Source organism: Artemia franciscana, chromosome 2 (assembly GCF_032884065.1).
Source record: "Artemia franciscana chromosome 2, ASM3288406v1, whole genome shotgun sequence".
NCBI classification, from domain to species: domain Eukaryota; kingdom Metazoa; phylum Arthropoda; class Branchiopoda; order Anostraca; family Artemiidae; genus Artemia; species Artemia franciscana.
Window position 1 is genome coordinate 28,300,734 of NC_088864.1, and position 18,081 is coordinate 28,318,814.

Genomic DNA, 18,081 nt, shown 5'->3' on the forward strand with positions numbered 1-18,081 from the left:
ATTATATCTAGGGAAAAGTTTATGTACTGATTGTGCTTAAGAATGAAATATTAAATGTTGCGTATGTCCCCTAATATATTCATTAAATTACATAGTGTATCCATTGAAGTGCCAAGACACCTCAAAAAAGGATCCAGTCTAGTCCAGTATTTGAGTAATCCTGTTTGGGCATATGACGAAGATGTTAACGAAACTACAAATGGAAGAATCGATTTTAAAACAGATTCGAGTGACTTTACCGTTGAAACATTGGTTTCTAACGCCCATGGAAAACCAATTTTTGTGCCCGACATCAGACTTGAAAAAGATGCTGCTCTCTACGAACCAGTACAACAGTCATTTGTTCTTACTGCTGAGGTAAGTTTATATTTTAGTAACTGTTATATTTCATACATACTTGCACTGCTCTGAGAAATTTAACTAAACTAAGTTAAACGAGATTTATCTTAAATGCTGAACTAGGCATAGGTGGTCTTAATTGAAAATTAAATAAAAAAACAACTTTTTTCAACTGACAGTAAGGAACAATAGTAAACCTAAAAAGGAACAGATATTATTCTGTACGAAGGGGATGCCTCCCTCCTCGATAGCTTGCACTTCACGCTAAGGGTTTTAGCACTTTCAAGAAGCTCCCTATTCTAATTAAAGAGCCCTTGTGTTTCAGGTGTCGTTCAGAAAAAGTGAGATAAACAGTCAAGCTTTAGCTTAAAGAGCAAGGTATGGATAAGTTCGGGGGAGCCCTTCATATATGGAATAATTTCTATTTTTTTAGTTTTAATGTTGTTCCTTACTTTCAGTTGAAAAAGCTTGTGTTTTTATTTAGTTTCTGATTGTTTTTCAAATAATGCCGATAAATCTGACTTGAACTCTATGAAAAATTCCCATCCTTCATGGGAAACTCCTCCATGGAAATTTCCTCCAACGAAAAATACACCCCCCCTTAAAATTTCTTGTCGAAAATTCCATCCTCGCGTAAATCCCCCCTCCTCACCTCGTAAAATTTCCTACAGACGATTCAGTCTGAAAAACTGTCCTAAGTATACTTTCATTAAAAGAAAACATTTTAGCCTTTAGTCGTTTTTCTTATCACTCCGGAAATCCCCCTTCCATAAAAATGTGTTCTCAGAAATCAGAACACACTAATAATTTTCCTCAGGACAATTCCCCCGAAGCCAGTCATGATTTGTTGTTGTAAAAACACCTCTTTTTTGGATATTTCTAACATTTTTCCTTTTTCCGATCTTTTGTACTGGAGTACTACAGTAATGAATGACGTAGTCGATTATACGGAATTGCTGATTTGTTCTCCAGTGCTGAACTTTTTGCAATACTGCATTGAGAAAGGCGCTGATGATGCAACTATTGTAAAATATGCGAGTGAGCTCTTTGAACTCGCTGCTGTTAAGGACGCAAAAAAAAAAATATGAGACTTCACTGTGCCGGGTGAAGAACGAAAGCGGAGAAAAGGCACTGCAGATTCACATTAATGATATGATTGAGAACATGCGATTTTGTAAAGACTCTCAAGTTGTCCTACCATGCTTTGTTATACGGTAACCTACGGAAGTTCTGACTGCTCCCGCAACGGCTTACGTAACCATCACTAGTTCGCTGAAACAAGTTGAAAACCTTGTGCTGGCCTTAAATAGTCGATTTGATTCTTACGAGGTAACTTTCCTACCATTATTGCCCTGTAAAGCTGTACTAGATCGGTTGTTGATACTTATGTGATGGTTTCAGTCTCAAAGACTTCTAACGGACTATCGGAGACTATTAAGCGTAAAGAGCTGATTGAAATACTTGAAGATGAACTGAAAATCGGATACGAGATTTTTATGTTGCCGATTACAAAAATCTGCCGAGATTCGGCTTTAATTGTTGTTATTCGTACCACATTAAAGTGGGCTGTCCTGAAACTTTGCCAAAGTGTAGTCGATGCTCTGGACACCAAATGTGTTCTGACTTACGGCTCTGCAATTTAACTTCAAGGTGTTCCAATTGTAGTGGATCTCATATGTATTACAGTTCTACTTGCCCTATGATGTAAAGTGTTCATACTGTGAAAGATAAGAATTATAAATGATGAGAAAAACAGTTCCTATATTTCTTTTAATATTAATCGGACGCTTCACATGGACTCTATAATTGATGTAATGCTCCAAAATTATGACACAGTGTTCCTCCAAGAGTATGTATTAAATAAAACGGAGTATTGGTCATACTATATTCCATACCCCTACCCTAGTTAGACGTGGTCGTCTCTTCGGAGGGCTTGCCTGCATTTTTAAAAACATCTGGAGAGTTTTCCTCCGATTATTCCTGATTCTAATGTGAATCACTGGGCAGTTAAATTTGGCTCGAAGGTCCCGCTAAATTTCTATTTATCATGCGATTATCAAACAATAGCTTCTACGAATTACTTTTCAAAGTATTAGGCTAAGATTTTGATTCTTTTATTCAATGCTACTGTCGATAGAGCGAATAAAATTGGGACAATTAATTGGGGCCAATAATGGGCCTAATTTGACTTTAGACGCTTAAATCTTAGTTCTATGGCTATCTACCTTAGTTCTTCTGCCCTAGGAATGACGCAAGCACGGGTGATAGATGAACTTATCTATTAACAAATGAACCAATATCACTCTTATACAAGCCTAAAAAAGGGTATGCAAGATTTGCCTCTCACTCAATTGAACTATCTGTCTTGGCCTTTTCTACAATTAGCCATTGCTTGATGCCCAGAACTGCTTGATTTTAATTTAAGATTAGGTTAGGCTAGGTAAGTCTTGAATTAAATTTCAAGTAGCGGTGGGGATCAAGCCATGGCTAATTGTAGAAAAACCCAAGACAGATAATCTGAATGAGTGAAAGGCAAATCTGGTATAATCTCCTTATTAGGATTGAATAAAAATTGAATTACAATCAACTAGTTGTGGGCATTAAGCTATAGATAATTGTAGACAAAGCCAAGACAGATAGTCACATTGAGTGAGAGGCAAATCTGGCATCGTCCCCCTATTTGGATTGTATAAAAATGATGTTAGCTAAGACTGCCTACCTTTCTCAATACCATACACTATATCTAAACATGGACAAATTGCAAAACTAACAGCCCTTGTCCTGATGGCGTTGGGGGGGGGGGGTGACATCCCTTAAAACATAGCTACTGGATGCATCAACTATGTTGAACACAGTAGCTATCTCAAAATTCTGATTGGATGTGTTTGGGCAATGTATGGGCTTGGGGTGGTGAGGGGCTGGATGCCCTCCAATCACTTATGACTTATAAAAGGGACACTATAGCGTTCAAATTACAATTGAGTGAGCTCCTTTCAAATTTTCTATGACAATTCCTTCTATACGAAGTGCCTTGGTGAAAAATACACATTTTGCCCTCGTCGCTCTTTATTTATACACTGCTATTACGCTGTCTATGAAAAGCCGTTTTCCCTGACGGCTATTATTATGAACAATAATATTCGTGATCTTTTTTTTCTTTTTTCTTTTGTTTGTATTAAGTGAGTTATTCTGAGACCAAAAATACTTTAAGTGAAATAATAATAGTTAATAGTTAAGTAATAGTTAAGTGAAAAAAGGTAAATAAATGCCAGAAAAGCCGTCACAACTCTCAATTTCTTAGGCTCGAAGGATTTTGATTCCAGAGAATCCAGTATAACTTTGCTATTTTTAACTTACCAATCACTCAGCAAAGAAATAAAAGAAGATCTCATATACTTTCGTGCTTAATTGTGCATTTAAATTTATAATAGTGCCTGATTATCTGCTTATATGGACAAGCAGAATGTTGCTCCCAAAATTTAATTTATCTGTCGATGACCACAAGTTTCATCATATAAAGTAACTTTTCTTTCAATTTGTCGTCTTTTATTTCTAGGATCAGGGCGAAGGATTTAATACGGCAGTTTTGACATTCTCTGTCACCTTTGCAGCGACGGAGAATCTGTACCCACCATTGTTTGTCAACCCAGTCTACGAATTTGTTATTCCTGAACAGCAGGTAAGCTTTAAGTTACTTGTGTTCAGAAGACTAAAATTTTGTTTTTATTCTCACATATTGAAAAATATGACCTTCTAATATTAGCTAAAGTGCAGAAACATTTTAACTATTTATATGGCTCCGAAAAAGATATCGATAATCCTTTGAAGGTTTTTTATCCATAAATATTAATTTATTTTTATAAGAAGAACTGTACCAGCGTTGCCACGTTGTAAAGTACCATAGGCCTGCAATGCATGACTTATTTATTTATCCACTGGCCAGTTCATATGGAAGGCTTAGGGGTAGGAAATTCAGAAGGGAATCACTCGATTAGAAATTGAGTTTATAGTATCCTTTTAAAGAATCAAAAGATATTGAAGGGAGACCAGCCCTCTCCGCCATTTTCTGCAACTATTACCCCCTGGTAACCCAAAAGATATGAGATAGAATTTTGGGTTAGCCATCTTGCTCAAAACGGTCTAAAAGTCCCATAAATTTGCTTATAAATGGAAAGATCGTAAGCAATTACCAATTGTTTAAACATAGGTGTTACACGGGAAAAGGTGGGCTTGTTTAAAATTGGGTGTGGGATTGGGTCGAAACCTTCAGCGATTGTTCTATGGGTCCAAAGAATCAAATGTTTTGTTTGTAACTGAGGGTGGATATGGACCAAAAACTTTTTGTCCTCGATTAGATTGAGCCTTGCAGTCGCAAGTCCTTAGGCTAAAATGAAAATGTGATACAGATAAAGTTTTCAAAGGAACTACACCCAAGAAACTAGGTCCGATAACAGGGAAAAATATTCTTTTTCCCTGATTGGCTCGAAACTTATATCCTTTAGACCTTGAACTAAGTAGAGACCAATGCAGACAGAACTACATATATTTCATGGACATACATATACACACGCACACACTTCTTTTAATCATTATCTTAAGAAACTAGCTGTTGGTGAAGAGATTCGCGCCCCCCCCCCAGCGCTTAAGTCGTTACGAGCCATTGTAGTTGTGTCCCTGTGTCCCACCTGTGAATATAGATAGATATTTCATGTTTTTAACTACGTAAAACTTGCAAATATACAATATTCTTCGCTTTCCCATTGTCTGTGCATATTAATAGATTGTCAGGTTTACCGACTCTTGAACATACAACATATAATTATTCATGGGAAAACAATCCGTATTCAGATCTATACCGCATTTTTCTAATGATTGCCCTTGGGCTTTGTTGGTGGTAATTGCTAATCGAATATTCCCTGTGTCCCCGTCGTCATTTATATATCCCCCATGTGCCCTTCCGGCGTCCCCGTTGTAGTTGTGTCCCTGTGTCCTCGTCATTTATATTCCCTGTGTCCCGCTTGTCATTTGTGTCCCGGTCTGTAGTTTCTCTTTGAGTGTCCCGGTCGTCATTTATATTCCTCGTTTCCCGGTCTGTAACATACGACAATAGATCAATTGTGTTGTAACTTTGATCACGATCCCATTCTACACATGTAGAAATAGAAGCAGTTCGATTAGGTGAAGGCATTCCCATATGCTTGAGAAGTTTGTTTGCAATAGATAAGCATAAATCTTCAATCATAACTAAAGTGCAGTTGCAAATTTCTGTTGTAAAGTCCAAGGTCATATATGACCTTTCTAGCCGTATTCGGTGGAAGGAGAGCAACTTTTGCCGGAAGACACGGGCCGTAATGTCATGTCTATGAACCGGCGATTGTCCAGGATGTAAAAGCTGTTGTATCTAATCCCAAGATGGATTATATGTAAATGTAATAAATGACGAATCATTAATCTATAGGCATAATATTTCATTGCGCTGCATTTCTTATCCATTTCTTTGTTAGTGGCTGGATTTATCAATTTAATATTAAAGTGATAGCCGTCGGTTCTATCCCAAAAAATAATAGGATATTGTAGGGCATCGTAGCATCGATGAGTTTCAGCAATTCTTGTCAACTGAGAATATTATCTCGAGGTAAGAACTGATCACCAACCATAACGATTGCCACTTCGTTGATAGTTGCGTATCAGTAGGCATCAATTCGATTGCTGTTTTGAACAGAAGCACTAAATTATTATTTTTGTGGAAAAGATGGGTCGTCATTTGTGTCCCGGTGTCCCGGTCTGTAATTTCGTCAGTCAATAAACATGACGTCAGTCGACAAACAACTTCATGACGGAATAATGCTCAATCCTTATAATGACGTCAGTCGACAAACATGACGTCAGTCGACACACAAACATGACGTCAGTCAACACACAAACAAGCAACTTATTTATATATATATAGATAGATGGTACTGGGATCAAATCATGAAACAATTTATGGGAAGTCTTAGGTTTTAATAAGGGACTTTCTGGACAAACTAAATTAAGATTGTCTTTAAGGAGAATATTTACCTCTAGTTTAAATGCTTTAAAAAGAAGATTATATCTGTTGAAAGCTCTAATAATAAATTTTTAAGGTTAAGTTTGAGAGCTTGAAGCAAGTTAATCTTGAGGTTAATAGAAATTTGTTTTTAATAAAAGAAGTCAATTGAGGCAAACTAGGACTAAAAAGGATATAAAAAAAATGCTCAGGTGATCATCGGACAAGAATACAATAAACGTTGTTGGTAATTTCTTTTGAAGATCAGTATACAAAATTAATCACGCCGACTATTGTTGAATTTTTGTATTAATCGCAGAAAGTTGTTTTTAGTTTACTGGTGAAGTGGCTAAGATTGAAGCCTTTGATGGAGATGGTACTCAAGCAATAACTTACGAGATTCAATATAATCTAGGTAAGAAACATTTTGATGTAATAAATTCCTGGAAGTCGTTAAGTTTTCAGCCATTTAGCCTTTGAGACTGATCCCCTATTTTACCTTCTGATTTGTATTATCAAAGCACCATAAAATGCAACAGAAAACAAGTCAACTCTTATTGTAAGCAATCTAAGGACTAAAGTATGCTAATTTCATAAGCTCAGAAAAGCTGAACATCAAAAAAAACTTCCAAGGATGAAGTGATAATAAGAAAGAGAATTTAAATAGAGTATGCATAGTTTGTTGTGGGTGATACTTAATTTGCTTCTTGCTTTAATTGTAGATAAATAAAAGACAACATCGATAACAGAAATCGCTCGATATGTGGTTGTCTTTTAAAAGGCAGTTGACTTTGGCGGTAAACGTTCTGGATTAGATAAATAAAATTCATTTCTTGCAAAACACTAGGATATTATAAAATTACAAAAATCAGGTCTGCTCACTTAAGGACAATTCACAAAGAGATATTGCCCCAGTTCCAAGAATCAGCTGAAAACAAATCCGCTCACAGTAAAGATTTAGCTAGCGTCCACAACTGGATCTATCCAAAACTGAAGTTCAATTGACACGAACTTAGTTAAGGCCAAACTAAACAGAAGTTTTTTTTTATATTTTAATGATTGACTATGGTTATCCCATATTATTTCATGATTGACTCAAATCTTAATCAGATAGAGAAAAAGCGGCAAAAAAATATTGGTAGGAACTGCTGAAGTTTTTGCTAGCAACACTTAATTTAAGGTCTGAGAACAGAATGAATTTTGTTACTGGTGAAATCTTGCCGTAAACGGGCCTTTAAGGCTCATTCACAATAAGATAGTATGAAAATGCGCTACTGCTGCTTAAAACTGACGCAATTCTTTATTTCATGAGTCAATGTAAACTAACGCATTTCTTCATTCCAATGAAATTTTCCTTTGTCTTCTAATAGACAATGTAAAATTCCAAAGTATAACTGCAGGTTTTGCTGTTCTGTTCTTATAAGGTAGAAGTAAATGTTTTCAGGCGTCATGTATGAAAACTTGGCGCATTAAAGGCTCCCAAAATCCTTTTACAAATTTTGCACTAAAACCGATATTGTAGCTACCAAAGTTCTTATTTCAAAGTCAACGTATAGAAACTACGCTTTACTCCCCTAAGCGATTCTCATAAAAAATTGTAGTTTCCAAAAAAAATTCATAGCTACAAAATTTTTTTTCATGGTTGTAGGTTTTTCTTTCAGGGTGAATGCATAATTGATTTAATGTAGTTAGTATTTTTTAAGGAAGACATTTTTCTAGATTTAATGCATGAAAACTCATGTTCCAAAGATCTAAACAATTTCTTAGGAAACTTGGGCTTACAAAAAAAAGAAAAAAACCATAGCTACTGAATTTTCTTTAAGACGGATGAAAACTTTTTCAACGTAAATATGCAATCAACATGCATTTTAACGTTCCAATAAATTTCTATGTAAAACTTATAGTTAGGCAACAAAATAGTTAGAAAAATATTTTTAAAAGTTAGAAGAAATGTTTTCAAAGTTAATATGTAAACACTATACATTATTTTAAGGTTCCAAGTAAAATTATTTACAAAATGAGTGTTTATAGCAAAAAACAAGAAAAAATTGTTACAGGTTAACAGATTGTTGTCAAAGTCAAACTTGATAATTTTAGTCAGAGTTAATAAATGAATATGTTGAATTTTAAAGCTCCAAAAATTTTCAGCTAAAAATATCGAAAAGACTTAGGGGATTAACATGGTATAAGCGTTATGGTTAACAGGGCTTACGGAGTTAATGATCACAGGTGTGAAAGACAGCCTGTGCTTATTTTAAAATGAAAATTTCACAATTACCGAACTCAATGACATTAAAAACTGGCTTTGGAGATATCCTAAGTGTTGTTAAATGCCGTTTACTCTTGCTAAATTGGGGTTTACTGTGCTTGGTAATGTATCCTTTTAGCCTTGGAAACTGGTTATCCCAGATTTTACTTAAATGAAAACACATGGATTAATGATTCTGGGATCCTGCTTCTCTGGAGGGACACCTATGCATGCTAACAACATGAAAATTTGTTAATGTTGTCTAGTTAGACTGAAAGGAGTGATGGTAATATTGGAACATAGCAGCCACAAAATTTAATGGATTTCTTAATTTAATGGCTTGGAAACCGGTTATCTCTGGTTTTACTAAAATAAAAGTATAAAGGCTAATAGACCCCAGAATTAACGGAATGATTAGAGGGCCATTAGATTAACGGCTATTAGATTAACGGCTATTAGAACTAAAGGCTCCCCCCCCCCCACCCCCAGATGGTCAAATCAGGAAAAAGACTATTTCTAATTTAATCTGGTCCGGTCTCTGATACGCCTGCCAAATTTCATCTTCCTAGCTTCCTTGGAAGTTCCTAAAGTAGCAAAACCGGGACCAACAGAACGTTTTTCTCAAAGAACGTTTGTGCTGATCAGTATTATGCAGATGCAATGACACTGTCTAGATAAACTAGCCGGATCTCAGATTCTACCAAAATGAAAGCGCAGGGAATATTGATCCTGGGATCAATATCAAAAGAACTGATTTGTTATCCTGATTCTAGAAACATAAGTTTCATTAAGTTTAGTCTTACGCATCAAAGTCTACGATCCTGAGAAAATTTGCCTGATTTTCGAAAAAAGGGGGAACACCCTCTAAAAATCATAGAATTCTAATTAAAATCACAGCATCAGATTCAGCCTATCACAGAACCCTACTGTAGATGTTTCAAAGATTTGATTTCAAAGATCTCTAAAGATACGGAATTTGTATTTTTTGCTGGAAGAAAGATCACGGATGTGTGATTTTGCATGGGGAGAATTTTCTATGGAGAGGATTGTTTCCAGGGGGTTAACTTTTCAGGGTAAATTTCATACTGAGGATTAGCCAAAACTCTTGAAATTTCTTTATATTTTTTTCTTTCTCCTAACTGACTAAATTTTACGCGTGGAGGTGTTAAGTGTTTTTGTCCCAGGTAAATTTTCACCAGGATTGAATTGTTCAGAGGATATCTCCGTGGGGAGGGAATATTTCCAAGGACGTGAAGCCAGATTTCCTGGCGTTATTGAAAAAACGAAAAGAAATTAAATAAAAAAGATAAGTTCTTTCACCTGAAAGTAGGGAGCAACATTATAACTTAAAACAAAGAGAAATTATTACGTATATGAAGAGTTTTTCCCTCCCCAACACCTCGTTCTCTACTCTAAAGTTTAAATTTTGCCCAAATTGTTTGAAAACGACAACTGAAACTCAAGGGCTGTTCAATTAGAATAATAAGTAACTCTTTAAAATTGCCAAAAATCTTTAGCGTGAAGAGCAAGGTGTTGAGGAGGTGGCAATCCCCTCAAATACGTAATAGTTTCTTTTCGTTTCAAGTTTTAATGTTGCTCCTTACTTTCGGTTGAAAAAAACTTGTTTTTTTTTTTTAAATTTAATATTCTAGTTAGACTCAGGGGAGTGCCGGTAAGGCTGGAACATGGCAGCCATAGAGTTTAAAGAATTTCATAATTTAATGGTTTGGCAACCGGTCTTACAAAAATGAAATTATATGGGTTATGGAATCCTGGGGCCGGTTATTTTCTCAAAGGAAGTCTGTGTTGGTTAGTGACATGCAGATGCAATGACACTGCCTAGATAAACTGTCCAGATATAATTTTTTCCTATAAGGACCCTCCAAATCAACCATAGAAATAACCAAAACTCACAAAAAAAAAAAAAAAAAAAAAAAAAAAAAAAAAAAAAAAAAAAAAAAAAAACTTGGAATTTGTGCACTCTTTTTATTCCACCAAAAGACAGCCCTAGAGCTTTTAATTTTTGTTTAAATATGCCCTCTCCCGATATTCTATGATCACTGGCTACAAACAATCGCTCTTGTAATAAAATCTGTCTCTGAAATTCTAGATTAGATATAATAATTTTTCAAATTTACTTAAATTTTGGTCGGGTATTTCCCATTTTTCGAAAATTTAGTGGACTTTATCGGGCTCATAACACTAGTTGATAAATTTGTGAATATTACTTCGTTTCTTAGAATCACCTTAAATGCCAATCTTTTTAATATATACATTATTAGAAGAAGTCCTTTTTTGGAGTTTAGGTTACTATTAGCACAAGCCACTCCTTACTTAAATTAAATAAAAAAAAAACACGTTTTTTTTAAATGAAAGTAAGGAGCGACATTAAAACTTAAAACGAACAGAAATTACTTCGTATATGAAAGGGGCTGCTTCCTCCTCAATGCCTCGCTCTTTACGCTAAAGTTTTTTACTGTTTTAAAAAGCAGAGTTAAGAGAAAGAGTCAAACTTTAGCGTAAAGAGCGAGGCATTGACGAGTAAGTAGCCCCTTTCATATACGAAGTAATTTCTGTTCGTTTTAAGTTTTAATGTCGCTCCTTACTTTCATTTAAAAAACATGTTTTTTTTATTTAATTTCTGAACGTTTTTTAATTAATGCATATTTTGATCTTGGCTCTCCGCACGTAAGTAATTAAAACGAAATTTGCATTTTTTTTTTTGGGGGGGGGGTAAATGGCTTTCTCATAGTTTTAATCAGAAAATTTTGGGAAAAAAGGAGAGAGGGAGGAAGCCTAGTCGCCCTCCAATTTTTTGATTACTTAAAAAGGCAACTAGAACTTTAAATTTTTTTTACGAACATTTTCACTAGTAAAAAAAATATACGTAATTTACGAATTAACTTACGTAACGAACTTCTATATTCGTATGTTTTTATTGCGAATATGAGGGAGTTCACCCCTTGTCGATACCTTGCTCTTTACACTAAAGTTTAAATTCTGTCCCAATTCCTTAAGAATGACCCTTGAATCACAAAGGCCGTAGAATAAATACTTGAAGTTACTAAAAATACTTTAGCGTAAAGAGCGAGGTATTACGAGGAGATAAACCCCTCATATGCGCAATAATTTCTGCTCGTTTTAAGTTTTAATGCTGCCCCTCAGTTTCAGTAGAAAAAAACTTTTCATATTTATTTTTTCATTGTTTTTTTTAAATAATGCTAAAAAATCATGCGCCCCCGTCATTGAAAGTCTCTTTCCCCATGAGATGTTTTTCCATGGAAAGATAATCCCACTTAACCCCCTCCCCCTACCGCAACTCTCCCTCCCAAACCAAAAAATTCCCCCTGAAAACGTCCGTACACTTCCCAGTAACCATTACTATATGTAAACACAGGTCAAAGTTTGTAACTTGCAGCCCCTCCCCCAGGGACTGTGGGGGGGGGGGGGGCTAAGTCATCCCCAAAGACATAGTTATTATGGTTCTCGACTATGTGGAACAAAATGGCTATCTCAAAATTTTGATCCGTTGACTTTGGGAAAAAAATAGCGTGGGAGGGGGCCTAGGTGCCCTCCAATTTTTTGTCACTTAAAAAGGGCACTAGAACTTTTCATTTCCGTTAGAATAAGCCCTCTCGCAACACTCTAGGACCACTTGGTCGATACGATGACCCCTGGGAAAAAAAAAGAACAAAAAAAAACAAACAGACAAACAAACAAATAAACACGCACCCGTGATTTGTCTTCTGGCAAAAAATACGAAATCCCACATATTTGTAGATTGGACCTTGAAATTTTTTCTCTAGGGTTCTCTGATACGCTGAATGCGATGGTGTGATTTTTAGGGGGTGCTTCCCCCTATTTTCCAAAATAAGGCAAATTTTCTCAGGCTCGTAACTTTTGATAACAAAGACTAAATTTGATGAAACTTATATATTTAAAATCAGCATAAAAATACGATTCTTTTGATATATCTTTTAGAGTTTTTTAGAGTTTTGTTTACTATTGAGCCGGGTCGCTCCTTACTACAGTTCGTTACCACGAACTGTTTGATTCTGTTGCTGCGAGCTGTTTGAAAAGGCATATTGAGGGATAGAAAGATAAAAAAAAAAGAATTATGTTAGAATAACTAAAAACATTTCCCTTAACTTGACAATAGGTCAATTATAATACTTGTAATCTCGTTCAAAATCCAGTTGTGACTATTACTTAAATAATTACTTAGCTTTGTCCCGTTTCAGGTTTGGATATTTCTGTCGATGAACAAGGAAGTGTTAAACTGAACACAGTAGTTCCAACTGATTTCCTCGAACGGAAAGCTTTGGTCATATTAATTACAGTAAGTATACTACTACTACTACTAGTACTGCTACTAGTACTACTACTATGAGCTCATTGCACCATCAAGCCACCTGAGGCCAGCACAACAAGGCGGGTATCCCAAAGAACTGGCAAAAATTCTTTTTGAAAACATTTAACAAATCTTCCTCCATCCCAATCTATTCAAAGCCTTACTCTTTAAATTCTTTCAAGAAATTTTCTGGGGCGCCCACGTTTCAGAACCATACTTGACCACTGTCATCACTATTGCTTCCAATCTTCTAATCTTGGTTTACAGACTTATCTTCCTATTCTTTTCAACTGAGGGAAAAATCAATGGGCCTTGGCTGTTCGTCTTTTAACATCTTCGTTACATCCACCATACTACTAATAATACCACCCAAGTAAGTGAAGCTATCCACTTGATCGATCTTCTCATTGCCCAGCACTATATTTTCACAATCACTTATTCCCATTCAAAGTGACTTAGTCTTCTTAACATTTTCAAAACAATTATTCCACCCTGGACTCTCAAAACTGCCAAAAAACTATTCATTTTGCTAATATGTTCATCTAGGACACTCACATCATCAGCATATTCTAACTCTAGGACAGTCCTACTTCCCATTTCATTCCTCTTTCTCGTAAGGCCTTTGTCGTGCTACTTAGGACAAAGTCCATCATAGTGATCAATATATTGGGAAAAAGACTACTCAGTTTAACTCTGGATTGAATACAAAACCCACTATTAACCTTATTCCTTAGCTAAACCATGGCAATGTTATTCTCGTACATAGCACCAATCACCTTAAAGATCCGCTGAATAATACACTTGGTCATAATCTACAAAGATAAAAGGGGTCTAATGATCCGTATATTCCTAAATTATTTTTATTATCGTTAAGGAAGTGGGCTAGGTGAATAAAATCTGTTCTCGCAAGCCTTTTAGACTAATGCGGCTCAAAAAAGCGTGACATTTCAACATGTTATAATGTTTGCTTTGTTAATATTCATGGTATGCAAATATGGGTTTGCGAAAGCTAATATGTAAACTGCATAGAAGGATACATAAAACATACATTATATTCATTAATCTAAATAACAGATAAAAAGTACTGTAAAGAAAAGTAAAGAGGAACATTCAAACATAAAAAAGCAAAACATAATGTCAAATGACGATTTCAACTTACTAGAACAAAACTATTATATACACTACACAAAACTTAAAACAGAAAGAAAATGAAATGAATAATCATTTAAAAATTAAAAAAAAAACACCTTGCAATGGATGTATAGATAAAATCAAAAACAGATATGAAATGACTAATCGAGTTAAATTTAAAACGAACAGAAATTACCACAAACTACAGTGGGTCCACAGCCACTTTAAACATGAAAAGGGTTGGTGTGCCAATTGTACTCCACATATTACTACTTCACGATGCCAAACAACAACAGCAAAAAACAGAAGATTTTAAAGATGATCAATGCTTACAAATAACAGGTAACACGAGTAAAAGTGAGGAAACCAATACCTCAGAAATTCCAACAGGCGAGACCGCCAGTTGTGCTTTATTCAAAACGATATATATTTTGAAACCGCCAGTTGCGCTTTATTCAAAACGATATATATTTTGAAAACTAGGTTATGTTTGTTAAAACATCCACAGAAACGTAGAAGAAAAACACAATACTATTCAATGTTAGAGGAAAGAAAAAAAAATCTTGACAGACTCAGATTTTCAATTTCTTGTCAAAACATCAACACAAATAAATAGACGATAATAGTATCAAGTTAATTGGAAAGAAAAAAAAGTTTTCTGTAGAGAACCTTAAACTAAATCAAGAGAGAATCTAAATTTTTGGCACTACTGAAATTGAAGCCTTGTAAAGCTTTACTGAAAAGAATTTTTATTACAAGAAGTGGTTTCTATATTTGTCATAACTGAAGAACACAGCAAAAAATCGTATTTAACGGCTAATCAAGGCTTGCGAAATTAGTAAGGGTACCTTTTCCCTTTCATTTCTCTCGAAACCCCTAACGACTTGAAACTCTCTTTGAAATTTCATTGAAAACGATATGTATATTGAATAGTGTTGTTCTCATGTGCCAAAACACCTATAGAAAATAGATAAATAAAAAATTACCACAATGGCCAAGATTGTGGAAACGAACAAATGAAAGTAAGTTGATCACAAAATATGTAAAGATATTCACTTCTGAAGAGTTTCAGTAATATTTTACTTTCTAATGTTATAAAAGCAAAACGCTTATATCAGATGTTGTTTTAGTAAAGTACGAATGAGACTGTAGCCTCTAGAACGCCTGAGGGCTGTTGTAATTACCTAAAGTTTTAGGACATTTGTTACTGACGTACGATTTAGTGTGCTACGGTGGCTGCGGTCGTTTTGGCCATAGCCAGGCCAAAAGATTAAAAGGCTTAAAACAGACGGGTATCTTTATTTTGAGTGTTATTCATGCTATATAACAAAATAAGGAATCTGATGGTTTGCTTGTATATTCTCCAATTCTGATCTTCATTTACTCGATGTTTGATTGCTAGAACTGTTTCTAAAGACACTGCTTTGGCTTGTGTTGTTTTCTAAACAATAGATCGGGTATAAAATTCTTGGAGCCTTTTATTCTCCGTATTCAAGTTCTTCCGTAGAGGCCCCAAGGACACTTGTCATTCTTGTGAAGATAAATATAAGGAAAAAGATTAAATGTTGTTTTGGTGCCTCTACAATAGGGAGGAGATATCGTGATCAAGGCTTCAATATCAAAGTCAAAAGCTTTTCAGCTTTTTCTTAGAATCTGGTGTTCCAACAATGAGTAAAAAGCTGAGAATTGGAGATTTTACAAGCGAGTCCATGGATTCCTTAACATGTTAGCTTATACCAAAATAGCAGGAATCACAAATATAATATAGATTTCCTTCTTTTACTGCTCTGTCAAGGTTTCTTCCATTTTTAGCAAAAACGCGGTAACCTCCAGCCCAAGTAGTGCATAAGAAAGTCTTTCTGAAGAAAAATCTTACAACTTTGTACAATCTACAATACCTATTCGAGGGGACTAGTGGGATTGTAGAACATCTTAGATAATTGATAATTTAAAATACATACAGGACATATTTTAACTCAGCTATTGTTTTCTTAAATCAAGTATTGCCGTTTCAGACAAAATCAAGACTATATCTTAGCAGAAGAGAGCTGGTTGCGCCATTTTCAATGCATGATTTTCAACCTGCTATTAAATGTATTTCATTATGTTTCTCTGACTTGATTAGTACTAACTTGGGCAATATTTCCTTGTTTGATAAAACTCGTAGCTTACTTTGTTCGAGGTAAGAGCTACCAGAGGCTTTTTTCTGATTTCTGAGGTAATTTATCTGCTATGTTTGAGCTAAGTAGTGAAAACTTCAGGTTTATTCTTCGCCTTTATATAATTTAAGGGGTTTTTGTTTTAGTGGATTTGCCATATCATAGGGCACGTTTGGCTACATCAAACTACCTAAACTACATGTTTTTACTATATTTAGTGGACTTGATTAGCCCTTTCTTAGGTTATGTCTCCTCGTTTTGGGCATTTCTTAGCCTATATTTTAGTAGTTAAGATATGTAATTTGCCGTTTCTGATGTTTGAGGTAATTTCACGGCTTGATTTGAGGTCATTAGCAAAGTCATGGGATATATCATAAAATCTGATGTAATCAAACAGTTCGTGGTAACGAACTGTAGTAAGGAGCGACCCGGCTCAATAGTAACTGAAACTTTAAAAAATGGAATCTTGATACCAAAATTTACATTAAAAAATCGCATTTTAATGCTGATTTTAAATATACAAGTTTCATCAAGTTTAGTATTACCCATCAAAAGTTGCAGGCCTGAGAAAATTTGCCTTATTTTCTTGGGGTAAACACCCCCTAAAAGTCATAGAATCTTAACGAAAATCACACCATCAGAATCAGCGTACCAGAGGACCCTACTGTAGAAGTTTCAAGCTCCTATCCACAAAAATGTGGAATTTTGTATTTTTTGCCAGAAGACAGATCACGGATACGTGTTTATTTGTTCTTTTTTTTTGTTTTTTTTTTCCCAGGGGTGATCGTATCGAACCATTGGTCGTAGAGTGTTGCAATAGGGCTCATTCTAACAGAAATTAAAAGTTGTAGTGCCCTTTTTAAGTGACTGAAAAGATTGGAGGGCACCTAGGCCCCCTCCCACGTACATTTTTACCTAAAAGTAACTGAATCAAAATTTTGAGATAGCCATTCTGTTCAGCTTAGTCGAACACCTAATAGCTATGTCTTTGGGGATGACTTAATCCCCCAGTCCCCGGGGGAGGAATTGCAGGTTACAAACTTTGACCATTGTATACATATAGTAATGATTATTATGAAGTGTACAGACGTTTTCAGGGGGACTTTTTCGCGTTAGGGTGGGAGTGGGTCGGGGTCAGGGGTTACGTGGGAGGATCTTTCCATAGAGGAATTTATCATGAGGAAAGGAAATTTCTATGAAGGGAGCGCAGGATTTTCTAGCATACTTTAAAAAGAAACAATAAGAAAATAAATAAAAATTTTCACGTGGAAGTAATGAGTAACATTAAAATTAAAAACGAACATAAAATATTACGTATAAAAGAGGGTTTTCTCCTCCACAGTACCTTGCTCTTTACGCTAAAGTATTTTTAATAATTTCAACTATTTATTCTACGGCCTTTGTGATTGAGGGGTCATTGACGAGGTATTGACGAGGGGCAAACCCCCTTATATACATAATAAAAATACAAAATGTAGAAGTTCGTTACGTAAGTTAATTCGTAAGGTACGTATTACTAACAATAATGTTCGTACAAAAATAAAAAAATCTAGTTGCATTTCTAAGTAACTGAAAATAGGAGGGCAACAAGGCCTCCTCCCCCACCCTTTTTTATCAAAATAATCTGAACAAAACTATGAGAAAGCCATTTAGCAAAAAAAAATTAATATACAAATTTCGTTTTAATTATTCATGTGCTGTGAGCCAAATTCAAAACATGCATTAATTCAAAAATGTTCAGAAAATTAATAAAAAAACAAGTTTTCTTAACTACAAGTATAGAGCGACATTAAAACTTAAAACGAACAGAAATTATTCCGCATAT

The 18,081-nt window shown here is 35.1% G+C and overlaps 1 protein-coding gene across 19 annotated transcripts in view; it reads left to right on the plus strand.

The window, feature by feature from the left end:
* Window positions 1–18,081, plus strand: part of LOC136039633 (protocadherin Fat 2-like) — a 264,014-nt gene that overhangs the window by 85,072 nt on the left and 160,861 nt on the right. For all 19 annotated transcript variants that reach the window (XM_065723534.1, XM_065723540.1, XM_065723553.1 and 16 more), the window contains exons 6-9: window positions 96–357; window positions 3,896–4,018; window positions 6,701–6,782; window positions 12,857–12,954. In XM_065723534.1, the coding sequence (XP_065579606.1) occupies window positions 96–357; window positions 3,896–4,018; window positions 6,701–6,782; window positions 12,857–12,954 (565 nt within the window). The remainder of the gene's footprint in view (window positions 1–95; window positions 358–3,895; window positions 4,019–6,700; window positions 6,783–12,856; window positions 12,955–18,081) is intronic.